This window comes from Salarias fasciatus, chromosome 20, assembly GCF_902148845.1.
Source record: "Salarias fasciatus chromosome 20, fSalaFa1.1, whole genome shotgun sequence".
NCBI lineage: Eukaryota > Metazoa > Chordata > Actinopteri > Blenniiformes > Blenniidae > Salarias > Salarias fasciatus.
The window spans coordinates 22,387,542-22,415,250 of NC_043764.1; the positions used below are offsets into that span (position 1 = coordinate 22,387,542).

At 44.3% G+C, this 27,709-nt stretch overlaps 2 protein-coding genes across 7 annotated transcripts in view; both read right to left on the reverse strand.

The window, feature by feature from the left end:
• Positions 1-935: 935 nt before the first annotated feature.
• Positions 936-17,139, reverse strand: kdm5c (lysine demethylase 5C). Of its 2 annotated transcripts, XM_030118579.1 has the most exons (29): positions 16,771-17,139; positions 15,197-15,344; positions 14,511-14,588; positions 14,286-14,408; positions 14,011-14,181; positions 13,712-13,846; positions 12,091-12,147; positions 9,473-9,596; positions 9,060-9,328; positions 8,806-8,964; positions 8,603-8,722; positions 8,337-8,495; positions 7,457-7,638; positions 7,192-7,354; positions 6,971-7,090; positions 6,694-6,888; positions 6,416-6,597; positions 6,204-6,328; positions 5,936-6,083; positions 5,769-5,859; positions 5,221-5,603; positions 5,010-5,148; positions 4,732-4,911; positions 4,419-4,547; positions 3,594-4,328; positions 3,466-3,508; positions 3,167-3,366; positions 2,185-2,373; positions 936-2,095 (listed from the first exon to the last, which is right to left on the reverse strand). In XM_030118579.1, exons 2-29 carry the CDS (start codon positions 15,338-15,340, stop codon positions 2,087-2,089), a joined length of 4,752 nt encoding a protein of 1,583 aa, XP_029974439.1. In that variant the 5' UTR covers positions 15,341-15,344; positions 16,771-17,139; the 3' UTR covers positions 936-2,086. The 2 variants fall into 2 exon arrangements, with proteins under 2 accessions (XP_029974439.1, XP_029974440.1); XM_030118580.1 differs by lacking the exon at positions 12,091-12,147.
• A 3,839-nt stretch (positions 17,140-20,978) lies between these two features.
• The window catches only part of iqsec2b (IQ motif and Sec7 domain ArfGEF 2b), a 32,123-nt gene continuing 25,392 nt past the window's right edge, over positions 20,979-27,709 (reverse strand). For 2 of the 5 annotated variants that reach the window (XM_030118581.1, XM_030118584.1), the window contains exons 5-14: positions 27,483-27,644; positions 27,073-27,195; positions 26,812-26,978; positions 26,144-26,283; positions 25,925-26,050; positions 25,118-25,217; positions 24,865-25,026; positions 23,812-24,006; positions 23,577-23,626; positions 20,979-23,285 (exon numbers count right to left, since the gene is read on the reverse strand). In XM_030118581.1, the coding sequence (XP_029974441.1) occupies positions 22,080-23,285; positions 23,577-23,626; positions 23,812-24,006; positions 24,865-25,026; positions 25,118-25,217; positions 25,925-26,050; positions 26,144-26,283; positions 26,812-26,978; positions 27,073-27,195; positions 27,483-27,644 (2,431 nt within the window). In that variant the 3' untranslated portion in view covers positions 20,979-22,079. The remainder of the gene's footprint in view (positions 23,286-23,576; positions 23,627-23,811; positions 24,007-24,864; positions 25,027-25,117; positions 25,218-25,924; positions 26,051-26,143; positions 26,284-26,811; positions 26,979-27,072; positions 27,196-27,482; positions 27,645-27,709) is intronic. The other 3 variants (XM_030118582.1, XM_030118583.1, XM_030118585.1) reach the window with 3 other exon arrangements.

The following is a 27,709-nucleotide window of genomic DNA, read 5'->3' on the forward strand; positions in this document are numbered from 1 at the left end:
AAACTGTACATTTCCTTTTCACAAAGGACTGGACTGAATACGTCTTTGAATGATTGTTGCGTGACAGTCGTCGCTGCTCCCCCACTTATCCCTGCAGTCCTTGTGTACAAACGCTCCTTTGCTTTCCACACGAGGAACGGCGGCATCATTGCCAGACCACAGATGCTTTTTTGTTATTCTTTGATCATGAGGAGCTGAGCGATGCCTTTTCTTCAGGCAGACTTGACTTTATAGCACAATTTTAGTATTTCTGACATTTTTTTCTTTTTTAAAAAAAAAAATCAGAAAAGCACATTGCATCATCCAAGCACAGAAAACCATAATTTCCTCAACAAGGGCACATTTTACATGACTAAATGTCTGAATTACCGTTTTGACATTTCACTGCTTTTCTCAGAAAAATGAACATTTTGGACCGTTTCATACTGATTTCATACCGGCTGCAGCTGAGGGTTGTTGTTTTTTTAAAGACCAATGATTGTTCTTACTAACAAAAGAATCTGTTAACTTGCTCCCCAGCAACTGTTCTCACTTCTTCTGTGCTTCCTATGGTGACGGTTAAAGCCAAGAATGGGGTGACTCATTTGAATTAAGTAGAATAAAGAAAAAACAAGAAAAAAAACCCCAACACCCTTTGAACAAAAACTGATTTTTTTTTTTCCATTTGGCTTAGATGCATGTTTAATAATGAGCCCGAAATGATGTTTTTCATGTTAAGATTGAAGGCCTTCGACATTCTGTAATCGTGGATGTGTCTATGACTTTGCTCAGAACCCCTAGCATAGAATTAAAGAAACTACATGGTGTATTTGTTTGTGCAATATTGTGATGTCTAGTGTCTGCCATTTTACAGTGAAATCTTTTCTAAATAAATACTGTTGATCATGAAAACGGCGTCTCAGAGTCATTAAAACGGCGAGAAAAATGAGTCCGTGTATCCTAAACAATTCTAAACCTTTATTTTTCTAACAAGAGTGAAAAGAAACAAAGGCAACAGTAAAATGAAAAGTTTATACACAAACTCACGACAACTGTGTGTCTGCAATATCAATAATAATTATAATAATATAACCATTTGAACCCAGAAAACAAAATAAAATGAGACAAAGTGAGTTACAGTGAAGTTACCATAATTTGCAAACAGAGTGAATGAAGGGAAATGAGGTGAAAGAGGGGAAGGTGCTGGAAAATAAAATAAACGGCGTTAAAGGAAAGGAGAGGAGGAATAACTAAGCAGAGAGGTACACATGTCCAATTTTGGGAAAGTAGCACCAAAAACATGAAGTCCTGTTTTTTTAACACTTCCCAAATTTCACTCCGTTTCTTCAAAATGCACGTCCCCTCAAAACGGCGTCGAACGCAAGATTTAATACAACTAAAAGTTAAAAAATACAAATGTAACCACGGTGGCGTTGTCTCCGATCAGCAGGCGAACATCCTCTGCTGCTCCTCAGAGTCGGGAATCATGCCCACAGAACTGTCTAAACACACTCATAGCTTATCCAACTTCAACGAGATAGAAAGAGAAAGATAGATGGAGAGAGAGAGAGAGAGAGAGAGAGAGAGAGAGAGAGAGAGAGAGAGAGAGAAAGCGCTCAACTGAAAACTGCAACTGCCGGCCTCCCCAACGGGCAACGGCTCAACTAGCATTTAATACAGTTTGGATAACAAAGCATACTGACTGACCTCAGAGACAACGCTAGACCAAAGACGCTCCTATAAGTCTCACAGCGATCCAACAAAGTCTTTATATGTTCACAGGGGGGAAATGGATCGGGAGGGGCGGGGAGCAAAGTTCAAGTAGGAGCCTGAAGATGTGAGAAAAAAAAAAAAGAGAGAGGGGAGGGTGAGAGCGGTGTGGTGGGTGAGACGGTGGAGTGTAGCAGAGGAGGCATCGCTCTGTTATTGTCTGAATACGTGGATGAAGCATGAGAAGGGTGGGGTAGGGACAGGGGGGGCGGGGCAGAGGGGGGCGGGGGTGGGGATGTCCTGCATCTGTCTAGAAGTTGACACTGTTTTCTGGCACAGAGAGCTCCGTCTCTTCCATTCCGATCCGGCGAAACGGAGCTCCAACCTTCCGAGTGCATCACAAAATCTGTCAAGACAAGAAAAAAGCAGAGCGTGAGTCACACTCGGCGGATGCCGGTTTCCCGGGAATTAAACCCAGACAGAGAGGTTGGTCACCTCTGGATGGATCTGGATGGGTACGTGAGGAGGAGCGCTCTGGCTGACGGGACAGCTCTTCTTGGACTGCGAGCCGTCCAGAGAGCGCTCTCCTGCGCCGTCACCACCAACACCTTTGTGGCTCTTCCTCTTCCTCTTGGAGTCCTTGGCCCGTCCGCGACTCACTCGCCTCTGCTCTTCAAGTTCAATCTGAGAGACGAAGAACAACCGCCATCAATCATCAGGCGATTCTAACTAACACCAACATGTAAAATCAGTTTAAACACAAAAATGAACACCTTCCATGAATCACAGCCATTTAGTTTGTTTATAAACTAAATTCGGTCCAGAGCGTCACTAAGCTGTTGTGCATTCTTTTAATTGTGAAACATCTTTTTGTATCAACAGTACGTTATTTGTCGCCGTTGACCTTTCTTGGCTGCACATGTGAATGTTCTGTTATAAAGTTCTGTGACTAATTCCAACCAGAATCACATTCGGGGTCACAAAGAGAAACCAAAAAGCAGGAAAGTTAAGTCATGTTCTGTTGGATCAATGACCTGTGCTGATCGGCTCAGTGACGCCAAAGAAGAGAAAACAAAAAGATGAAAACAGTATTGCTTCACTGGTCCGCTCACTGAGCAGTTTGAATAAATAAATCACTGAATTCACACAATTTAAAGACTTTGTGCATAAAAAGAAAAATATTTGATGTCCGGGTGGAAAATATAACCAGCTGTGTGTAAAACCAACTTGATCCATTTGAAGAAATATGAGGAATTAATAATAAAATCTCATTAGAGTCTGAAAAGAGTCAAAACGATGGGATGTTTCTGAACCATCATGAAATGTCTTGATGAGCAGCTGATCTGGGATTTTCCCTGCTTTCTAGAAAAACACATTCCTGCCATGTTTTTTTCAATCGCGAGAAGACTAAGTTGTGTAACTTGTGTTTCAGTAGCTCCAAATAACCTAAAATGCCCCAACGGTGTGTTTTCCTGACCTGAATGAGTGTGTGCAGTGTTTCTGTGGGGGGAGAGGACGCCGCTTGCAGGACTCTGTGGATGGTGTTGGTCTGGTCTAGGGACACCTCCAGCAGATCTCCCTCCAGCTGCAGCTCCTCCAGCCGCAGCCTGGTGGCTGGGGAGAGTCCCACCACCTCGCCTTTGAGCAAAGGCAGCAGAGCCTGCAGAGACTCCACTCCTGGAGGGAAGACAGGGAGCCGGTGAAGTGATCAGTGGGGGAAAAAAAAAACACTGCAGAATTTGGCTGAAAACAGTCAGTTTGAAGAGGGAGCGTTACCTGTAACGTTGGGCTTCTTGCTGACGCCATTTTCACACCCAGCCTGCCAACATTGCCAACATCGTGTTAGACAGTGAATCACCCATTCGATCAATTACTGCAGCGGTAAAGCTCATTTAAAAACGTACCAGAGTGCCATTGGTTTCCTTGTTCTTCTTAGGTGAATTATCCTCTGTTAAATCGATGATCGCGTCGTCTCCGTCGGCTCCTTCAGAGTCTGATAAAACAATAACTGAGCTTTCCTGCGTCTCTTTCTCCGCTTCGTGGTGGAGAGTGTCTTTGAGTTCGTGCAGCTTCTGGAGAGCCTGCTGCACCTCGGCGGTCTCCAGCGCCTCCTTGGCCCGGCCCTGCCAGGTGATGGCCCGCTCCGTCAGGCACTGCAGGGCCTCTCCCTCGGGCAGGCGGACGGGCAGCTTCTGCAGGGCTACGAGCAACGCCAGGATGGTCTCCAGGCGCGGCCGCCGCGACCGCTGGCACCGCGGGCACAAGAAGCGCGAGTCCCAGTCCCACCAGCAAAGGGGGTTAATCGGCGGTCCGGACGGAGGCAGCAGGGAGGGGAAGGAGACGCAGCCGCCGTGGAACCAGTCCTTACACAGGTGGCAGCGGAGCTGAGGGGCGCGGGGCCGCCCGGAGCACACGCACACCGACTGGGGGGCGGCGCAGGTGTGGTTGCTGTTGCCGTTCTCTTTCACAGAGTTCTCGGAGTGGATGGACGCGTCCGTCTCCATGGAGTCGTCCCACCTCCCGTTCTCCTTGTCCTCCGAATGACTCGCAGTAGTAAGTCCAGATTTGCACATGTTGACTTTCTGTAGCCTCAGTAGTGCTTCCTTTTCCTGGTGCTCCCCTTCTTTGAACGCCATCACCTGGAAGCAAGGCGCGCAGACAGACTGTATCTTTGTGGCAAAACCGACCTGCAGCAGAGGTTTAAAGACAGACACGCTGAGCACACTCACAATGGCTGCGGGGTCCCTCAGGTCCTGGGCAGACAGCCCCAGGGTGTTAGTATCTGAATCATCTGACGGATCGTCCGCCAGCTCTGGAGCGGCTCGCCTCTCCCTCCGCTTTGCACACGGACACAACACCTGCGGAAATCAATTCAGTTATCAGTAATGAGGCTTCTTGACGATAACATCTGCAGCTTTATGCGGAACCAAGTTCACAAAAAGAAGTGATTACGATTGCCAGCAGTGTGTTTCAAATCCCAAAAATGTTCTGAAATAAAAACAACCTCCCAGATTGTGCCACTGATCTTAACTTCCAGGCTACCTCCAGCAGGCTGTGCTGAGTGCTCTTCTTCAGGAAGGTCTTGCTGGCCTTGTCCCTCCAGGAGTGCGCGCTGGCCACCTGCAGCTCCAGCTGCCTCAACTCCGCCATGAAAACCGGAAGGTCCCTCCCGATAGCCACCAGGCCCTCCAGGTCATCCAGACATGGGTAATGCTCTCCGTTCTACGACAGCACACAGTGTGTGTTAGATCGGAAAAAATCAAACAAGCATTAGAGTGACTGTAAACCTCAAAGGAGCATTAGACAGCGTCTCTGTTCACCTGTATTTCCTCTAAGTCTGTCACCCAGGCTCGAGCTCGGGTGAGACAGTCCTGCAGAGCCAGAATGTTGGGTAGTGTGACTGGAATTAGCTGGGCCTCATTCACTATCGCCTCCAGGGTAGAGAGCGGGTGCTTCTGCCTGCAAGGGTGAAGTCCCACAAAAATGTTAATATCTTCACAACAAGCTGAGCCGGGTGATTTACAGCTCCACCTTTGTTCCAAGCAGATCTGTGCTTTCTCTTCCCAGCGTTCCGCAATGGTGAGCAGCTCCTGCAGCTCCGCCATGGCGGTCTCCACCGACACGCTCTGAGGCACGTTGCAGCCGGCCTCCATCAGGTTCCGCAGCACGTCCAGTGTGACTTCCTGCCGCTCCCCTCCGTCGGTGCCGAGGGTGCGCCTGACGTCCGCCAGCCAGTGGCCCTGCTCCTTCAGGCCCTGGAGTAAAGTGAACTCCGGCACCACGACGGCCAGCTCGGCCCCTGCCTCCAACAGCTCCTGCAGCTGCTCGGGCGGCGGTGAGTCCTTCCTCCAGTCCTTTTCGTTGACGAGAAGCTGAACCTTGCTCCGGTAGCCCTCCACCGTCTGCAAAACCGCCTGGGAAATTTGAGGGTGCAGAGGTTAAATTCCACTTTTAAGCAGCTCAGAAGATATTAATGATTACGATACATAGAAATTGTCAAAAAGAAATGATCAGAGAAAGGGAAGAAAGAGTGAGAAAAGGATGTAAAAGAAAGAGTGATAAAGCTCTGGGTGACTCACCTGGACTTCCTCTAACTGGGTCATCACACAGGGCAGGTTCTGCATGGTCTCGACCAGAGACTGCAGCTGCGCCAACGTCATCCTATTTTCACTGAAAGAAAGCATCATGTGAGCGGATGTCACAGAGCAGAGATGATTAAAGCGAGGCGTGTGTGTTTCCAGCTCACCGATTCTGAGAGTTACTGAGGAGTTCGGTGCTCGTCTGCTTGCACTGTCCGATGTTTTTCAGGACAGTGTTGAGTTTCCGGAGAAGTTCGTTATCGGGAAACTTCTTCTCTGCCGCTTCGCCCTTCAGCGTCTCCAAATCTTTAATATCTGGAATTAAATAATAAAAAAAAAAAAACTGGAATCTGAGCACAATCTCTGTAACTCTCACTCAATGAAACAATGTCTGAAATTTTAATGGCCTCTGGGAATCACATGTTGATATCCTACCTATTTTGTTTCCCTCTTCCTGCTCAAGTGCTTCTTTTACTCTGTTGGCCCACGAGTCGAAGGACTCTGAGCGAACCTTTAATCGATGCAACATGGCTAACAACTCATCCAGGGTGTATCTATACCTGCAAGAAGGAAGGACAACAAAAAAAGATTAACACAGGCCAATTCAATCTAATTAAACAAATGTAGCATATTTTTTTGATGAGTACCTGAGGTAGAGTTTATCAGTGGGACAGTTGCACAGATCCTGAGTGTGATAGAGACACACCAGACGCTCGGGACAGTTTGAGCAGGCCAGAGCCGACAGGAAGCATGTGGTCTTGCATTTGTCGCACTGTCTCTCGTCATCGGGCAGCAGCTCGAAAGCCTCCCGCTCTGCTTCTGTAATGCCCTGATGAGTAAAAACCCAAAGTTTCACCAGAATGCGTCAGCTGACACATGAACAATGCATCGACCGATTGGTTCAAGCTCCGGATCGGCCCCTCACCCTTTCCATCAGGCCTTTGCGCAGCTTTCTCTCTTCCTGAACGATGATGAACATTTCCCGGTGTGTAGCTGCGGCCAAGTTGAGGTCCAGTTTCTCTGGATTAGCAGCCATTTTGCAGGTGAGCTCCTCGTGGGAGAACACGCAATACCTCCGCAGGCGCCGGTAGTGCTCGATGCACGACCGACCGGCAGGGAGCTGAGAGGCAGAGGAGAACGTTACCCTCGTCATGCTCGATTCAAATAACATGAACCGACATGTGGAGAGAATGGAAACTCACCCAGTCCGCAGTGAGGAAGTTGACAGCTTCAGCAAAGTTGTATCCCTGATTGAAGCCGCTGTGGTAGGCTCGAGGAAAGGTGATGACGAACTCGCCAGCGCACTGGTTGGTCCGAACAACCTGCAAGGCAGAAACGAGGTGGCGATTAACGAAAGGAAACGGCGTCAACAACCCGAGTCCCTAATCTTCCCATGTGAGCGAGTGAGTGCTGCTGGACTGACCGGGACTCCGTGAGACATGAGGATATTGGGGTTCATGATGGTAACGAGCTGATGCAGGAGGTCGGGCTGGAATTCAAACAGCTCTGGGGTCAGCTTCTTCATGACCTCCTCGAGCCGCTCAGCTGCCACGGAGGGGACGCCGTACCAGGTCTTAGGCTCGCCCCTGGAGAGGAAGAGGAAAACAAAACGTCAGTCAAAGTAAACTCCTGCACAACATCATGGCAATCTCAGTATTAAAGCCTGCAGTCATTTTAAACTGAGGTACCAGTGCAGGTAGTTGATGGAGTAGCTCCAGTGATCCTCGATGTGCCAGCAGAAAGCCGAGAACACCATGCCCACATAGAGCCACGGCACCTTCATCCCAGAGATGTCTCCATTAATATGGCACAGGAGCGACTGCTCCAGCACGGGCATCACGTTCAGGTTCCAGCCGCAGCGGGCATACTCCTGAAAAACGTCACACAAAAAAAAACAAAAAAACACAGCCACTTAAAATAAGCGAAGGACAAAACACATCAGGGAAAATTTGGGATTTCAGAGAGTAGTGTTTTTTTTCATGCACTAGTGCTCGTCGAAAAAGAATTTTAAAACTTTAATGAGCTATTAGTGGTTTCGCTATGAAATCATTTTTAACCTCTTAACTTAAAAATCCTGTTTAACCATCAAGTAAAAATATGGAAATGCTTTCTACAAAAATAAAAGAAAATTAAGATTAAAATCAAATAAAACACCCTTGATCTTTAAGGAATTCTGACTTTTTACAATCTCACATTTCACAAATAAAATGACAAAACGTTAACGACAGAATTACATGCTGATGCTGAAATGTGGGAGGATGGACAATATTTAAGCTGTTGTCATTAACCTCCCACCTCAACACTTAAATATTTAAATTATCAAGCCAATGAGTTAAAATAGTTAATATTTTGTTATTTTAACACCCTAACTAAGCTTGCATTGATGTAAACCTACCATTTCTAATTAACTTTAGTTTGACAGTTTAGTACCAAAATGTTTAGAGGAATAAATTCTTTGGTAATTTGCATTCAGATTATTTTTCAGTGTTTTATATAAAGCAGGACACACCCATCTACTTTAAAACATAGTTCAGAAAGCTGGTTCCACCCAAACCATAATCTACATACCTCCTCTTCCTTTGTGAGGATCCTCTTTCCATTGTTCATTGGGAAGCCGCTTCCGAACTCTTTGGAGTGTATGTCTGCCCCGTACTCGACAGTCACGTCTTCCTCGATACTGCTGACTAATCTCCAGAACTCTCTCTCCACGAGCTCCGTGGGAACCATCTAGACGGACGACAACAACAAGACTAAATATACGTCTCTGTTCTCGCCACTCAAGGCAGAACAGAGCTCCATAATGAATAGGCGGCATCTGTTGTGTTTGCACTTACATGAACCGGCATGTTGAAATAATCTGCTTTGAAGGCATCTGCCATTTCCCCAAAACTCTGCAGAGTGTACTCTCGTGTAGCCTGCTCGAAGCCGAACGCTTCTGAGGGTTTCTTGCACTCCTAAAGCAGTAAAAGCGGGTCATAAGCCAAGAGTTTTTAGAGTTGACGGATTCAAAAACGCCCTTACAGAGACTTGTACTCACTTCCGCCACACACTTGGGGCACCGCCAGTTGCCTTTGGGGGGTTCGGTGAGCGGGGGCAGCAGGCAGAAAGTGTGGTAGTTGTCGTCACAGCCGTCGCACAGCAGGAGCTTCTCGTCGTCGTCTCCCCGGCCGCACATCCGACACACAAAATTATCCACCTGCAAGATGGAGCGGGACGGAAAGAAAAGCAGGGTCAGAGAAATACAAGACACGCAGGACTGATGGAACACCGATCGGGGCGGAGATCACTCACACACTGCGGGTTGTTGAGGTTTCGTCGGAGCCTCATGGTCATTTTGGTGCACGGCCCGTCGGGGTCGGGCTCAGCCTCGTCGATATGCTTTCCGTTCTCCTCCTCTGGTTCTTCCTTCTTCACGGTGACGCTCAGCGGAGGCATCGGAGGGCTGGACGTGCTCTCGTCGTTCTGCTGCTCCGGCGGCTCCAGTGGCTCCGGTTTGACCGAGGCGTCGCCGGGAGGAGGAGACACATCCTCTTTGATGGTCAGGGTTTGAGGCAGCTCATCTAAAAAGAGCGGGAATGTCCACAATCAGAAGCAGCTGGGTGAAACACATTCTAAAATTTATACTGCACTCAATCCAACTTCAAGTAACTGATCAATGGATTTCCCCTGATTGTTTCCCTTTAAAACGAGTTAACGGGACTCACCTTTCTTCCTGATGCCTTTGTCTCTTGCCACTAGTCCGAGTCCCATCATCTTCGGCCCCGCACCGTAAATCTGCAGCTTCTTCAGCTCCGGGTTTTTCTCTATGTCTTCCTCTGTCGGTTCAGGCTGTCGGCGGAAGGAAGGAGGAAAAGCATGAGACCATGGACAGTCACTGTCCAAAGCACACAGAGCAAAGCAGGGGTGGAGCCCAAGTGCAGAACAAACGGGTGAAACGATAGCATAGCGATGCATCACAAGAAAGGATTACGCTAGGTTAGAAAGTGAGGAAAAGTTAACCTCCACCACTGTGAAAGTCTGAAGGTTAAGGCCCACCACCATCTCACACAGTCACCAGCAGATGCATCCACAGTCAGAACAGATGAGAATAGCTCAGAGTTAGGAGAAGTTCAGATCGTATCATTTTTGTTAATAGACTGGGAAGTTTGTCCCTCATGTAAAGAACAGAAAATAAGTAGACTTGAAAAATAAAAGCAAGACATTTTCAGTAGATGTAGGAACCTCAGCACAATCAGCTGTGTAATCGTACTTGGTTTTCTTTTTAAAGGTAAAAAGTCATAAGAAAATGAAAAGAAGAAAATTCAAACATGCATTTTCATTTTGACATATTGACTTTTTCACCAAAGCCTGGACAGACTGGCTTTTAGCATGGTCCAACGGACGAAAATTCTTAAAAAAACAAGACATCACTTGGTAATTTATGTTGAATTCAGGCGGACATCACTGTTGGTTTGACTCTAACTGGGAACAATATCTAATTCCAAGTTAGACCAGTAGTGAAAAAAGGGATTATGATTCAGTTGAGAAAGAAATTCAGACAAAAAAATCTTGAGAAATTACATGATCTAAGAATGCATCTGTGTATTTTCGTTCAAACTGGAAGACCAAGAATAAAAAAAAAAACAAGAGCAACAAAGTGTTTCAGTCTGCAAGGAGAATAAAAACTATGAGCTGAAGCTAATGTGGACCAAACACAGCGGATTCTGTTGCCACTTGAAAAGTTATTTTAGTGAAGCTGAAGAGGATACAACATTATTTTTCATCTTGGTTTTAAAATTGAAACTAACTCTTCAAGTTTTCCCACAATGGTAGATAAATGAGTGAATCCACTACACTCTACACTCCCATTAATCTACACTCCCACAGCAGGGAAACCGATATTTGCATACTATGACAACACTGTTAGAGTCACAGAAAACTGGAGAGACGTCATGTCAGAAAAGATGCTCTTCAACAGCTTTTCCAGGAAGATTTAGCTAAAAGAACACATCAGATCTCTGAACATGAAGTATATGTTGTTGTTTTTTCCCCTTAAACCAAAGAAACTCTTCCTCTTGGTGAATAAATATAAGAAACAGCGAAGCAGATGGGAAGGTCCCTGTAGCACGAGTCAGTTCCAAAGCGGGTGACTCCAAGTCGGCAGACCTGAGGGTGTCTCTTCTCTTGTTGGGGTTCGTCTGTTTTAAACTAAATTGGATGATCTGAACCCTCAACAAAAGAAAAATAAATAAATAAATACAATTAAATACATTAAAAAAAGAAAAGCAGGTCAGTGTCTGCTTTAAAAAAAAAAAAAAAAAAAAGCAAAGCTCTTTCGTTTGTGCTGCTGTCAGACTTTGCCCAGACTCCGCGAAATGGACACAGCGCAGAGTGATGAGCTTCTGAGTCACTCTTCTCCCAGCAGATCGTAATCAATGCACAATCGAGGAAGTTTCCTTTTGCTGTTTTCCTTGCATTTTTTTTTAGAGGCGTTAGAGAAATACCTTCATAACAACTCACTGCATTGCATTCAGCCCAGCACACAGCTTACAAGACTGCATCTGGTTATTAAGAGGTCAGGGCGAGTGAAAAACAACCTTTATTAATATTGTAAATTTCGTCACTTAACCTCACTAAATAAAAATGTAAATTATTATCATTCGTTTGAACCTCGCTGCTTCCTCTATGTGAGTGCACTCAAACAGACACATGCAGCCGCAATGTTAGCCGCTGCTGTGAGAGGACGGCAAGGCAAAACGGCAAAGCCACACAGACAGCCCAGCTACAGAGCACCACAAGCCAAGAACAGCCACAGAGAAAGAGCGCGAGTGAGAAAGCTGCAGAGTAAATCACCGACGAGATGCATCTACGGAAATATTCAACCCTCTTGAAAGAACTTCACCTAGCTTAGAATAAAAGCTGTGTTTCAAACACCTGTATTTGTTTTTGTTATTGTTCGAGACCAACAAAGTGTTAGTCCATCTGCAAAATATTGCCTAGCATAAATGTAGACTAAGAATCTTTGCAGCGCTCATTTAGAGCCTGGGGGCATTTTCAAGATGAAGAAATATTTAATCTGAATAAAATCAATCCCCGCAGTTTAGAAACAGTAAATAATGGTGACGTCCACTACAGCTGCCGTGGCACCGGAGGGTTTTATGGCCGCGCCCACACTGAGAAACGCAGCGTACGCTCGCATGTTAATGAAAATGTTCCGTGGTTAATTAAAACAACAGAAGCAGAACACGAGGACAACTTCAGAAGGGGGCATGGAGGTCTGGGAGAAGAGGCGGGGGGGGGAGAGCGGGGCGGAGAGTGAGTTCATATGCTCAAGAGGCAGTACCGCAGAGATGAGTTGAGAGCCAGTGGTGAGAGGATGGGGGGCCAGATCCTCTGGACCCTGCAAGGGGAGACAATAACAGCAACAATAAACTAAGACAAGAGGGGGGAAAAGGTGATGAGAAAAGAGGGGAGAGAGCCTGGAACAAATTGAAAAAAAAAAAAAATATCTGGAAGTTGTATGTAAACTAGAATTAGGACACATTATGAGACAAGGGTTACATGTTATGCTGGATTTACTGCTTCCACAAAATCAATACTGCTAAATGTCGCAAACTCATTTTGAGATGAAGTGATTAAAAAAAAAAAAAAAAAGATGTGCGCAGTATTGTTTGATAAAACCAAATTCCAGCTGATGGAGCACTGACCTAAATACCTTTCTGTGATTATCTAACAAGTGATTCAGCTGATCTATTTTACATGAGACCGCTTTAGAAATACAAAAACTGGCTTGGAAAGGTGTTTGGCTGTGAGGAGTCAGTGCAGCTGGCAATTTAGGTTTCATGCGTTATAACTAGCAACCAATGGGTCGCAAAAGTATGCTCAAGTCCAAGAGGTTGCCAAATATAAAGACGTACCTACATTTCAATAATGGAAAGCTGTTGTCACCTGAAATTCTCTGGATTTTTTTTAATTACATACATTAGATATAACTCCTAAAGTAGCAAAAATAAAGCATTGTGTCAGTCACATACATGGCTGACACAGTGTTCACTTAAGTAAGCAAATCAAAGGATGTAGTCCAGCACAACAAAAGGAAAAAAAATATTTTTTTTTTTGTCGATGCGGCTCATTAAATAAAATGACGTGTCTACTTGGGAGATGGAAGGAAGCGCAGGACAGAAGGCAGACAACAAAAGAATACATGGAAATGAAAGCGGCGACAGCAGAGTTGAGCGCAGCGGCAGCAGCGGCAGCAGCAGCATGACAGGATGGAGAGCAGGCAGGCTGAGTGCACCGTCACATAGTTTGGACGCTACTGCAACTGATGGGAACACAGACGGGAATAACATGGCAGCATGGTCCATGCTGAAAAACCTTTTTCTCAAACAGCTGCTTAGTGGACGGCTCGCTAGCTGTTAGCCTGTCGAGATGAAAGGGTTACGGATGTTTGGGGCAAATAGATGGTGAACCGTGAAATGGAACTTCCACTGCATGGTGTTAGGAATACATCAGAAACAGTTTCTCTACATCTACTGTTTAATGCAGACTGCACGGGTGGAAATAACAGAATATATAACTGTCACAAATTAGACAAATACATTTAATGTCATTTCATGTGAGATTCTTCACAATGAAAAAAAAAAAAGCACTGGGTTTGAATATGACATGGATAGGGCAGATAAACTCAGTTGCACATTGAAATTCACACCTCTGTTTGCAGTGCCACTGCACAAACCAATTTCTCTTGCAGCAGATGAATCAAACCAATGGGATTTTTGTGTGATTATTAAAACAAAAAGTTCAATTTCATATTAAACTCAAGAGGCGGTAATGTGCACTGGGAAACTTGATCCCGAAAAAATGATACTGAGGCGACCGAGGCACAGTTCAGTGCTGGGTTTCCGGTCACGCCGGTATGCAAATGTGTTGAATGACAAGTACGGTAAGGCGCTCTCACTCACATCAGGCTGGCATCTGTTTGCTCTGCGTCCATAGCTGCTCATTTTGGAGGGCTGGACAGACTGACGCAGGGGAATGGAGTGAGGTTTATACTCTTTGTCCACTTCTTCGCCATCGTAATGCTTCGGCTTGCAGTGCTGCAAATAAGAAGAAAAAAAAAATGTTTAGATCCAAGTCTACACACACACTGTAAATAATTCACAAATCTAAAGTCAATTTCTATACCCGACACGTCCCCGATGCATTTCTGCTATACTCTCAAAGAAAAAAAAAGGAAAAACAAAAATGTGGAGAGTGATACCGGCAGGCTGGCACCAGACTGGAACATTTCGAAGGGGTAGACGATTCTCTCGTAGTGCGAGCGCAGCAGAGACCCGATGTTCTTGCCGTGAGGGTAGCCGAGCCTCTGAGCCACGCGAGCCCAGCGCCGCTCCTTACAGACCATCTCAAAACCTCCTTCATCTGTTACAACCTGGAACAGAAGAGCATTTGATCAAAAACATCAGTAAGCATAAGGAGAAAAAGAAAAAAACTGAATATGTTGCCAGAGAAAAAACAGTGTTTCCTGATTCTCACCTTTGACAGGCTGAAAAGATCAAGGATGCGCCTTTCGATATGTGGGATTTTCAAGGAAGATCCCTGTATCTCCCAAAATCTGGCAATGCGGTCCAAGTAGTTAAGCTTCACTCTTGTCTCAGCCTGAAGTTAAACAAAGTGAGAGACATTCATGATGCTCAAAGTCTGCTGCTTCAACACTCTGCCATGTGACATGTACAAGGTTTAAATGGAAAAATGAATTACCTCCAACTCATTAAGCCTCTGGATACGAGGAGTGAAGCGGAAACTATCCAGCTCCACAGAAAAGGGTGGCTGCCAGTCCTGTTTAAAAACACACACAGACAAACTTTGCTAAAAGGACAACAATTACATTTGGACATGAGATATTAGTCAAACGCTACAATATCAACATGAATCAACTCTCAAGAAAATATTCCCATAGCTCTGTTACAGAAAAAAGCTGAACTGTAAGTAGTGATGAACGTTCATCAACTTCGATTTGTCCATATCTTCTCTGACCTCTAAAGATTCAAGAGAGAATCAAATCTTATTGACAGTATAGAAACAACAGAACACAGCCACTTATGTTTAAAGCGTATTCATTCTTTCTGGGTTTTTTTCCACTGGTTTCGATGCAGGTGTAAATAGCAACGTCATATTGTCATTCATAAATATTTAATCCTGTGGAATATTTTTTCTCTCGTGGGAATCAATCATTTGCTCCTGTCACATTTCAAGTGTGCTGCTTTGTTTTTGTTGATATTGCACATACTCAAAATGTGTCAAAGAAATGAGACATTATGGACAAACCAAGTGAAGGTGTCAAGGGTAATGCTCTGTTAAATCAGCTAACTCACACATGACAAAACAGGGAAGAACTTAGTGCGTGCCATTTCTTTGTAATAATTCAATTGAAAGCAAATATTTACTTGAGGAGGTCGAATTTTGCAGATCCCAGACTTCTCTGCAATTGGACGTATCTTTGCGATGTAGCCCAGAGGATCCTGAAACTCCTCCCATGTTGGCTCGAATACGGGACACTCCGGAGGAGGTACAAACTCTTCCCCTTCCATTGCCCTGATGACAGGAGACACAGACGGTTCAAACAAGTCGATCAAATATCAAACAGTCATATTTCCACCTGAGATAACATGCCAGACGTCTCATGTAAACTGATGTTTTGAAACCATTACAACACTGCATATTTTCACAGATATCTATTCACTGAACTGGAAGTATAACTCCTTCGTGCCCTTTAGTTTATATGGTACAGATAAGAATTAGGAGCAGACATGCACTTGTGAGTTACTTGTCACACTGACAACAGAATGAGGCAGCCTACATGGTTAAGAGAGCGGATTATATAATGTCACTCATACTACATCATTTCTTCCACTACCGTCTGCTTTACATACGTATGACAGAGTCATTTATACAGAAGTTCACACGATTCCATTATCGACATGTGGAAAAACAGGAGTGTTTTGTTCTCAAAGTGATCGTTGTCAATACCCCTCCCCCAACAACAAACACCCATAACAGGAAATACTGATGATTCAAGACAAATTGTGTCAAAGGGAAAATACTCAATGAATTAAAAAACTACTGTACACAGTGTAGCAATAACCAAGCATAATAAGCTGATATGTTGTCATAATTATGACAACATACAGCATGGTTATGAAATACAAACACTGTTACGTGACATTAACATGTATGAGAGACACTAGGCCATTTTGATGAAATGCTCCTTTACTGTGTAGAAAATGCCAAATGAAATAAAGACACTTGGATGATGCGTCTGTTGCCCTTATGTCTGAATCTTCATGGGCCTTCAGACAAACAATGGCGTGGAGGCCATGGACCTTAAGGTATAGAAGGCCATGAAGGCATCTCACACACATACACACACACACACACCACTGAGACCAGACAGGGCACACTCACTCGATGGCAAGAGCCAAATAAGACACATCTTAATGTGAACATCATATCATTGTCACCCAACAGCACGTATAAGTACAGACTTTACAGATTAATGTTAGCAAATAGCTGCTGAACTTGGGGATAAAACTAACCTTACCTTCCACGGCAGCTGGCAGCTAAATTAAATAAAAGAGTATAACACGTCCGGTTCGATTATTTGTTGTGGGTTAGCCGAGGGCCATTCATTCATCTTCACCTGGCCAATATATAACTCTATATTGGTTCTATTGTCCAGCTAGGTGAGGCAGAAACGCCGCTCTCGGCTAACGCTAGCATCGAGGCCTCCACTGATCCTCTCCCACGGTTTGAGATAACTAGCATGAGTTGGCTAACATTAACTGAGCGATGAAGGAAACTACAGTCAACGACGTGATCGCAGACCAGTCAACCCACGTACTCAGACGATGCGAACAAGCGAGCTAGTTAACGCTAGTCATGTAGCCACACGCAAGAAATGCATTATTTGTTGACATCCCCCCGATGTAGTGTTGTGTCCCGGTGCATTTCCGTGACTGACCCGCAGACACCGCGATGTCCCGGGGTGTGATAGGGACTGTGGCCGCTCTCCTTCCTTCTGTTGTTGTGATGACTGCTGGTGGTTTGGCTAATGTTGGCCAGCTGTGCTCGGTCCAGTTGGCTAGCTTACCGCTGCTAGCAAAGTAAACCGATTTTTCAAGCGTCAGTTCTCCATAAACTCCACTCAGCCAAGGACTCAGAAACATGGACGGCTTGTGTTCGCTTAAGTGTCGAAGGAGGGTCTCAAACTTTATCAATTTATATCGTTATCAATCATTTCCCGATCAACATCATCACTCTCTTCAGGCCATCCTATCTTTCTTGACGAGACGCCATCTTAGTTTTTTTCTCACGACCGAAGTACAACCTCAGATCTTCTGAGCGCGTGTCTCACGTTTACTCCCTGAAAGTAGTGCGCACGTACACACGCAGTTAGAACCGAGCCTGCGGAGCAGCACAGATCACCAGTGCAGTCCGATATTACTATTATTATCACCTGCAGCAAGACGAAAAAAAAAAGAAAAACACTCTGAGACCGCAATAAAATCACCATAATATGCAATAATGATAATATAAAATTTCTAATAATAAATAATAATATCAAACAATGCAGACGAGCTACATAACTCTGACACATATTTCAAGCTTTCACAGTAGATGCAGGTTAATTTTTAGCAGTCACGTGCTATATGTTTAGAATGTAAAAAGCCTGGTATTAATAAGTAAATATTTAATTCTCAATAAATGTTTTAGAAAGGACAGAGATTTTATTTTCAACACCCATGTTTCGTTGAATAATGATATAACCTATTCATCATCAATACCGTTTTATCCTGTTCAGGATTGCAGGGCGCTGAAGTCGATCCCAGCTGACCATGGTTGGGGAAAGACAACCACAAACTCACACATTCACACCAAAGGGGCAATTTAAGCTGACTAATTAACCTGAGAAGAATGTTTGTGGATTGTGGGAGGAGAATGAAGTACCTGGAGGAAACCCCCGCCCCCTCCACACACACACACACACACACACACAGTCTTGTATTTCTATCCTTGTGGGGACCGTCCATTGACTCCCATTCATGTCTAGCCCCTAACCCTGACCCTTACCCTAACCCTAACCCACACCACAACAAAGCCTAACCCTAAAGAAATGTTTTTGCACTTTTACTTTTTTCAGTAACAACAACATGGTCAAGAAAACACTGTTTCTCCTACTTAGGACCGGAAAAAGGTCCCCACAAGGCACGTCGTTTCACGTTTTGCTATCCTTGTGGGGACATTTGGCCCCGACAAGGATAGAAATACAAGAACACACACACACACACACACACACACACACACACACACACACACACACACACACACACACACACACACACACACACACACACACACACACACACACACACACACACGGGGAGAACATGTTAATGCCACACAGAAAGAGCTGGCCTTGGCATACAATATATGTTCAGATCTGACGTTAATAAATGGATGATTATTTCTTGATGCTTCAGATAGCATAGCACGCTTATGTGTTACCACACAATGTTTTTGCTGAAAAACATCTAGTGTCATAAGACTGTATCCTGTTTTGCACAAGACAAAAAGAATGGTTCACATTGACCCAGAACAGCCTCAGAGCACAAACATTTGTAAGACTTGGGCAAAGGTGAGGACATTTTGAATATTTGAATTTTTGTGTAACTTGGAGGTTGTGGTGGTGGAACAGTGGTTCGCACTCTCTCGCCTCATAGACAGTATTTAAAGAAAGTACAGTATTTGCTGGACTTGTCTGTGTAGAGTTTGCACGTTCTTTCCATATGAATATGGGCTTCCTCTGATTACACTGGGTTTCCTCCCATATTCCAAAAACATCCATGAGAGATTAATCTGTGGCCATAAATTGCCTCTGAGATGTGAATGTGTGTGTGGTTGCCTGTCTTTCCGTTTGCCCTGTGATGGACTGGTGACCTGTCTAGGGTGTGCGCTGCCCTAACACTCCACAATCTCGAATAGGCTAAAGCGGTGAAGAAAACTTAGGAACCTTATTTCAGTGTAAAATGCATTTACAGTATTTTTGTTGTTTAATTGTCAAATTCAGCTTAATTTTGACAAAAAGACAACCTCAACTCTGTTAAAATTGTTCATGTGAAAGTATTAAGTCTAGAGTTGTTTATGTTCATATGCGTAGCACCTTCACTGTTCATCTTGTCTGACTTCACTGATCACATCTGTTTTTATCTTGCATTTTCACTTACTTAAGTTTATGAACTTGTGTCATTTAAAAAAAAAATCTGTATTTATTTATTGGATTCAGTGTCTTGCAGTTCTCCCACTTATTCATTTGACCAAACTGATGATAGTAAAATGGGCATTTATTCTTGTTCATAGCATAAAGCAACAGTCGAAGAGAACATCAGTGCATTTTTTATTCTCAATATAAATACAGTCTTTACTCATTTTACCTTTGAACATACTCCTTATGACTTTGAAGGTCTGGCTGTAGGATGGAACAGTGGTTAACGTTCAAACCTCACAGTGACAGAATCCACGGTTCAGCTGCAGGCTATAGTGGGTTTAAATTTGTGTTTGTGGTTAATAATTAACCACAAACACAAGTTTTACTAATTAACCATTAATTGGTGGCTGAGAGATCTTATTAGGAGGCATGAGAGTTTGTGAGTGCCTCTCTCTGTTTGCTCAGATTTACGATGGCCAGTTTAGGGTGTACCTCGTCCTCGCCTTTGTCTCCTGAGATCAACTCAAACCCCTCCACGACTTTTAGTTGGATAGAACAGATGACAACAATTTTCATTTGAGTAATTCAGTGGTGTAAAAAAAAACACAAACTACACACACACACTGGTAACTTCACTGCAAGGACACTTTAATTTATCAGAAGCAATAAATATTCACATCTCAATTCTCTATTCTTTCAGTACACATATTACATACACAAAGAAAAATCTGAAATCATTTGTTTAAAATAATATCAATAAGTGCACTGACAGATAAAACTTTTTTTTTTTAATTTATATAGCTGTAACTCATTCTCTCACCTTCGGTCTTAAATGATAAGAAAAGAAAAAGAAGTCAGAAATCCTTTTGGCCAACGTTTCCTATCCCTGTCCTTGTTGATTATGTACATACTTAGTGGCACTCACATGCACGCACCTGAATACAGAGCGGGAGCTTCTTACATAGTTAAGAAGCCTATTTATAAGATATTATGTACATTCAGGTTTATACAGTACAATCTATTTAATAAGTGCAGATATATTCATGCAAGAAGAGCCAAAAAGACACCATGAAAACAAAATGATAGCCAACACATACTGAAAAAAAAAAAAACAAAAAAAAACAAAACAAAACAACAACCTTCATTTAACATTCTTGAAGTTTTCAAAACCTTCTTAAAATCCCTTTTCGATTATTCAGATCCTCTCAAATTTTGGAATCTTTGTCAGCAGCTTGTTCCATTGACGATTATATTTCACCTTCATTCTTTTATTATCTTGAAAATAAGAGTATATATAGTTTTCTCTTTGTAGTAAGTGTCATTGTGGGTAAATTACATAAATGCTTAATTTTACCTTCAAAGACTGCAGTAGCAAAAAAGATAACACAAAGCCCACAGGCAGGAAAAAAATAAACACAGCAGAAAGTACATTATGTACCTGTTGGCTATTTTACATTCTTGACTCTTGTTGTGTTTTTAAACAAGAGGCTCTCAGCAAGATGCCGAGGTGCTAGAAAACGCAATAGGATATAATAATAATATTTCTGAAGGTGTTAGGAGAGGGAGGATTCGAAGAAGGCCATTTCTGACTTAAGACATCACGTGTGCAAAACCACAAAACCTCATGTAAAAGCGTGCTTCTTTCATAACATAGAAAAAACATTCAATGAGTAAATCTGATGATTGCCAAGAGCAGGGCATTGTTGCCGCGTCTGATTCTGATTTTCCAATCAACACATCCATGTTTAAACAATTTTTCCCCAACTGGGAGCTTAAAAACAAAAAAAAAAAAGGAGAAAAATAGTCAGACTCAATCTGTAAAATTCAAGTTTTGTTGTTCACCCCATTTAAGAAGTTGTGCCCCTGTTTGTGCGCAACAAACAGAACAGAAAAGGAGGAAAATATATCATCAGCGTTCAAATCAATTTGAACGAAAACTAAATCTCATTCTTCTTTTTTTTCCCCCAACAGTAATTGTTTTTATTAAAAGATGAACTAAATGGAAAACGTGGTACTATGAAAATAAATCACACTTCACATATGTGAAAACCCTCAAGTGGTTATGGCAAACTGAGGGAATTCCTATGTGCATATACTCTCTATAACCATGTACAAACATCTGCTGATAATTAATCACTGATCAAAACAATTATTAGACAATATTCATCATACTCATAGCAGGTATATCATAATATCGAGTAAAACAGCGAGAAGCTTCAGAAACATTCAAAATATATTATTATTTGTGTCATTAATTCCCATACCCCACAAAGAATGCATTACAAAGCCTGGTGAGTCCTGTCGACATGTAAAAGACCATTGAGCAAAAGACTGTCAGGAAACCGTGCACTGGTTTTAAGAAATTTAAGACGAAGCAACAGATCTGAGGTTTTCTTTAGAAAAAAAATATGTCTGTCAGCAAAGCGTCAACCTGCAAGAATAGACGGAGACATCATGAAGCGAAGTAAAATTATTGCAAAGTCAAGGGACATTTTTTTTTGCAACGTTCTGCTGTTCTTCAATGCCAAACTCCGCTGGAATGCATTCGGTGGTTCAGTCTTTATTTACACTCCCATGTAAGCAGGTGGATACGAGACGGTCTCCTGTTGTTCCAGTGTCACGTTTTCACATCTTGGTACTGTACATGTAAATAGTCTCATACGGACTCAACTAGACTTCAGACAATTAAAACTTAGGCAATATACCTAGATATATATTTAGTTTCGTCTTGACTTATATGGCTATAAACTTTTTTGATTGTGTTTGGAGACGTGTGGAGTATGTGTGCTTTCATGTGGTGTTTTGTGTGTGTGTATGTGTGTGTGTGTGTGTGTGTGTGTGTGTTGGTTCAGAGTTCCTCTCTAACCCTGGCTGCGTCTGCCTTCTCACCTACATATGTGGGAAACGGAGGTGGAAGTAGCAGAGTCGAAGCAGGCTGCGTTTCCTCTTGTCGCTGAAGCCGCTGCTGTTGCTCTCCGTGCGGGCCGACTTGGTTCTCGGCCTGGCCCTGCCCACCTCCTCCGACCTGTCGTCTGACCTCTGGATCCGGGAGCTCCACGTCCGGGTCAGACCACGGTACTTATCCGGTTGATAGGCTTGGATTTGGAGCTGCCCCCTGTACCTGTCGCTCCAGCCCCTGTCACCTGCGGCCCCTGCTGAGGCTGCCCGGGGTGCTGGGGGGGGTGAGGGGAGAGAGGTGTAAGAGGGGTAAGGGGGGACGAAGGGGGGGGTAAAGGGGAGTGTGGTGGGGGAGGGGGGATGGAGGAGAGAGGAGGGTACTGGGGCAGATACGGGCCGGCGGACGCTGCGTGATGCGCATTGACGGTAGCGGACGGCAGGTTGTGGGGCAGCGTGCCGAATATAAAGTGTGTTTGGTGGGTGGAGTGGCTGGCTGGGTGTGGTGTGTGCACGTGTCCGGGGTGGGTTTGGGAGTGTGCGTGGGGGTGGGGGTGGGAGTGTGACAACGTGAGGGGAGGCTTGGTACCAGGGCCGCCGCCCCCTCTGATAGAGTGTGTGGGCTGCGCGTGGTAGAGGGCGAACGGGGGGTTCGGGCAGTGTTGGGAGAGAGGAGAAAGGGGGGGGGGACATCCGACCACCATGTTGGCGTAGCGACCCGGAAGCCCATGCTGGGAGAGCTGGGAGAGATGGGCCAGCTGCGGGTGCGTAGTGTGTGGCAGGCCAACCGGCGGACGACAGGGCAGCGGGCCTCTCTGGAGGGTATGCGGGGGCACTCCTTGCAAAGGTGACGGGACACTTTGGACGTGGTAGCGATGGTGATGGTAGTACGGTGGCGGCGGCTGCACGGTGCCCGCGTGACAGTACTGTGCGTGCAGCGCCTGGATCTTGGAGGAACCCCCCTCCAACTGGCATAGAGATGAAGGGGAGAGAGGAGGGGGTCCTCCCGTAGTCGGTGGGGGGACAGGTGCGGGGTAGGGTGGCCCCGGTGGAATAAGGGGCCCCGGTGGTTTGGCGCGTTTGCTGCCGAATAGGGAACCCAGGAAGGAGCCGCTGTTGTTGCTGCTGCTCCCCCCAGGGCCGCTCCCCGCTCCTGCTCTCTCTACACTGCTGGAGACTCCCCCAACTCCTGTCCCAGCAGTGGTATGTTGCTGCCCCGGCCCACCCCCCACCCCCGACCCGGGGCTCAGGATGGGGCGATGAGGCCGGAAGTCTTCTGTTCCGTAGCAGCCAGGCAGCACACCTGGCATCGGGTAGCGCTGATGAGGTTGCGGGCTGCTAATGATGGAGCCCTGAGAGAATAAAGCATCGTCAGGCTGCAGAAAGAGTCAGTGGACGATTTCTGTAACACATCTGCTTTTGCAAAAATCTTCACAAACTGGAAATATCCGTATCACGGGGTGAGTGGCATACTGGAACAGGTTTGAAAAGCACACAGCCATGCAGAGGATCGTCAGTGCAGAACACATGCATGTACACGCGCACGCCATAATTATGCACAATGTACACACATTGAGCATGCTGGGGAAATATAAAGCACCAAGAAAGGGGAAATGTAAGTCTGCTGAGGGGATCAGATCTAAGTCTAGTCTGACACAGAGACTTACTTCCATCGTACTGTCCAGAGAACCAACACTGTTCCTGCGACCACGTTTCCCTGCACCCCACCAGGAAGAATCAGATTAGCGAAGGAAATCTTTTTTTAGATAAGAGCAGCATTAGGCAGAAAGAAGTTCAAGAGGTAGTGATGAAAACAGAGACCGAAACATGCAGGCTAAATGCATCCCAGAAGGCAGAATTAAATACCACGGGGCAAAGAGACGGCAGGCGAAGCGGCCTCACCTGTCTCCGATAGATCCCTGAGAGATGAGCTGAGCGCCGTGCGTTTCAGGCCTTCACCCACTGAGCAGTTGTCGTCAAAACTCGTCCTTCCCAGAGTGCCATTCACAACATCGCTCTTCACACCTACGCCTCCTCCAACCACACCTCCAGTGAGCAAGCTCGGGCGCATAACACCTTTTTGTTTCTCCAACTCCGCTGTAAATGAAAACAGAGGGCACAGGGGAATGTGAAATGAGAGGAGGAAACCTGGCACTGAGAAGAATTATCAATACAATGGTAGCACCAAGCAGTCATAAACAGAGATATATTAATAACCCATGAACATTTATGACTTAAACTGTGAACTTGCTCATGTTTATGGGATTTTTTTCCAAGCAAATTAAACCAACAGGAAGATTAAAACAGATCAGTTTACTGAAGGCACAGCTCTTTATTAGTGCAAAGAACCCATTGGTTCTCAAATGTGCTGTACTGGGAGACCCCTCAGATTGCCTCCAACAGCTTTTAGGATTCAATTTAGTCTCTGATTACAAAGCTTCACAGTGAAGTCAAATGCTAGCTAGTAACTCCACTCTCATGAACGCACAAGCCTTCAAACAGAGAGCAAAGGTAAACATGTTTACAGGCCTGAACCGTTTTTTGTTTTATTTTTTAAACCTTTAGAACAGGCGAAAGCCCAGAACACTCCAGCATGATGTATTCACACATGTGGATCCATACAAACTCGCCTCCTTGACCTCTAACCCCGACTGCCCCCATCCTCCAATATTTTATATTCCATGTATTCTCACTGTATGCGACGGTGCCTGCCTGTAATCCCTCACTGCGTATACAAGACACTCGTCACTGGGCTTCTCCTCCCAGTATCTCCATCCTCACCACCCTTTTCCCAACATATTTATCATCATCTTTCCTACATGACCAAGTCATCTCAGCCTCACCTCTCTCCCTTTCCCACCCGGTCCTCCAGCGCGAGCAGTCCCTCTGATGCTCTCATGCTTCCTAAACGTTGCTCTCCAATTCAACGGATCGGCCAGCAGATGGGGTACTTACATTCAACTCTGTATTTCTCCATCTCTTGCACTTCAGCGATGCTCTCCCTGAGGTCGCTAACAAAGCGGGTGCGGTCCTGCTGACTGGGCGCCATAAAGACGATAAGAACTTTCCTCTCTCCGCCCAGCACTGCTGAGGTCAGGCGGATGCCATGAGGATAGTCTAGATTCAAACACGGAAAGCGTAAATCTCTACTCGTCATGGATGAAAAAAGAATAGATAACGTTTAAAGAGAGAAATTAAAGTTTCTTACATGAGTTCTGAAACATGTGCACTTGCATCTCAACCAAAGGGAACGATTGTCTGAAACTATAAGTCACTGAGGTTTTCTTCTTCTGGAAGATTTTGGTCACCTGGAGCACAACATAAATGATATATTGTTTCACACATTGTGTTGCATTTGATCTTTGAGTTATACAGTGAAATCACCACTGCCACTTGGTATTTGTGGTGAATCAGTACATAAAGATAGCAACCTATAATTACCAACAACTGTATTAGATATGGAAAAAATGTAAGGCACATATGTTCACACTCTTCCCTCACAGTGAGAAATCACTGGTTCATGCATGGGTTTTCTTGGGTTCTGAGGTTAATCTGGGATTCCAAATTGCTCCCAGTTGACAAAGTGAATGTGAGTGACTGAAGTAGCATATTTATTCCTTATAAGAATGAACTGAAAACATTTTCATTCAGTATTTTGTTTCCGATCCATCCAAAGATATGGTTCCTTTTGTAGATAAAAAATCTAGAAAACAAGCTTAATGACAATGTTTCAACTGAACTGAGATTTTCTTTTCAAGCGTGAAACATTTTCAGACTATAATTATAGCATCAAAAGAACGGAAAATGGAAAGTGCCTTCATTATTCCAAATGTCCATATTTTGAAAGTAGATTTTTGTAAAAATAAAAAACTACGCAATTGTATTAAAGAAGTGATTAGAACTGTAATTTCTTGGGCTCAAGGACATTCTATTATACAGTTACTGTTTTGGAATATTGCTAACAGGTTTTTAATTTCAAATATCTCTTTAAAAATATATCTGAAGAGAGTCTTACCACCAGCAGGTCATTAAAGAGAAAAACCTCCCGCTGATGCACTCCTGTCCTCTGAGGTCTGTTGGGGTCAGGCACCTCATAGAGCTGGCAACAACACACCAGTCTACGATGGGGAAGTGACAGCACCTACACACACAGAAACAGCACAAATGAATAAAATATTAAACAGCGGGGACAAAAAGTTACATTTTTCTGTGTATGCAACTGCAAAAAACTGACCGGTTTCTTGCCCACAATGACTCTCTCCACTGCCTGGACTTGGGACACGTGGTCGTCATTGGTCCGCAGCTCCCATTTTTGTATTCGCTGGTAGATTCCAACCAGCAGGTCCCTGGGTATATCCTGTCCATTGTCCACGCCTTGAATAGCACGGGAAAGGAGGCTTTTAGAGGAAGTATAGTCAACTGAAACTGAGTGCATGTGATAATATATGAGAACTTGCAACATGCATTTGCTGTTTTTTAAGGAAAATTTAGGACTAAATCCACAAAAACGTGGAAATATGAGAAATTCAGATTCATTTAACTGAGTACAGAGACGAGATTGATTAAGTACATACATGAGCTGTGTATGAGGACCAGCTGTTTTCCAAAGTGTTCATGTTATATAAGTAAAGTCAGTAAGTAAAGTATAAGTAAAAGTGAAAAGTGTCAAAAAAATATCAAAGAAATCACAAATACATACAAAAAAAAAATCGACTATAGCAATAATCTGTCATAATAAAATCTTAGTGAAAAAGTATATATACATAGTTATTTTCAACTTTTAGGAAGAAAACCTTTCACTATGAACTGAAAGGCTGGAGGAGGTCTAAAATCCTGCTTCACACAGTGTGTGTTTCACAGATTCACGCTGAGAGTGTATTTGTCTTTTCTGTTGAGCAGCACCTCTTAAATTCTTGATGAAATCCTCCAGTTTCATCTTCCTCTCAGCTTTGACGTTGGGGCTGTACATGTCTGTGTTGAGGAGGATGATGGCGAAGGCCAAGATGAAGATGGTGTCAGGGTTTTGGAACTGCCGGACCAGGGTTGGATTACACACACAATACCTCTGACTGAAGAAACAAAAGGAGTAAACACCGTGAACGCGATTCGGAGGCCGACGCAAACGACATACCGGTTCTTTCGGCTTGATTGGCTGAAACAAACCTGAACGCCTCAATGAGCCGCTCCACTTTCTGGGCTTCTCCTTGAACTTTGATCTGAGCCTGGAACTTCCTCAGAGCGTCGTCCAGGTCCATACCCGAGAAGTCCATCTCATCCACCACGCAGCTGAAACACACAGCAGAGGTCACAGTTGAGCCTCTTCTACTCCAAACCTTGGAGGCTCAGAAGCAGTCTATTATGCATGCAAGATTATGAGTCATGTTTTCTGCTATTACAGTCTGTCTGTGTGTGAGTGTATGAAATATGTGAGCTGAGTGTGGTGGGCAAATATGCTGATCTGTGTTTGGTTACTTCTAATACATTTAGGCTTATCTGTATCTGACAGACCTGCTTGTCTTGTATACTTTATGTCTGACAACAATAAAAATGCATTATTTATGTCAAATACTCACTCTAATACATCTTTGTTGAATTGTTTTTGCCGGTTTCCCAGAAACTCGCCAATCATCTGCCTGCTGAGGCCCTTTCTCTCCAAGATGAAGCGAGCAATTCCAACAGGAGTGTCTGACACAAAACCTCTCTCTATCAGGTACTGGATCCCTTTCTCTGGCTTCCTAAAGCACAAGAAAGACGTCCAGGGACTCTATCAGTTTCACTACTTTAATTCTATGTTATTTTA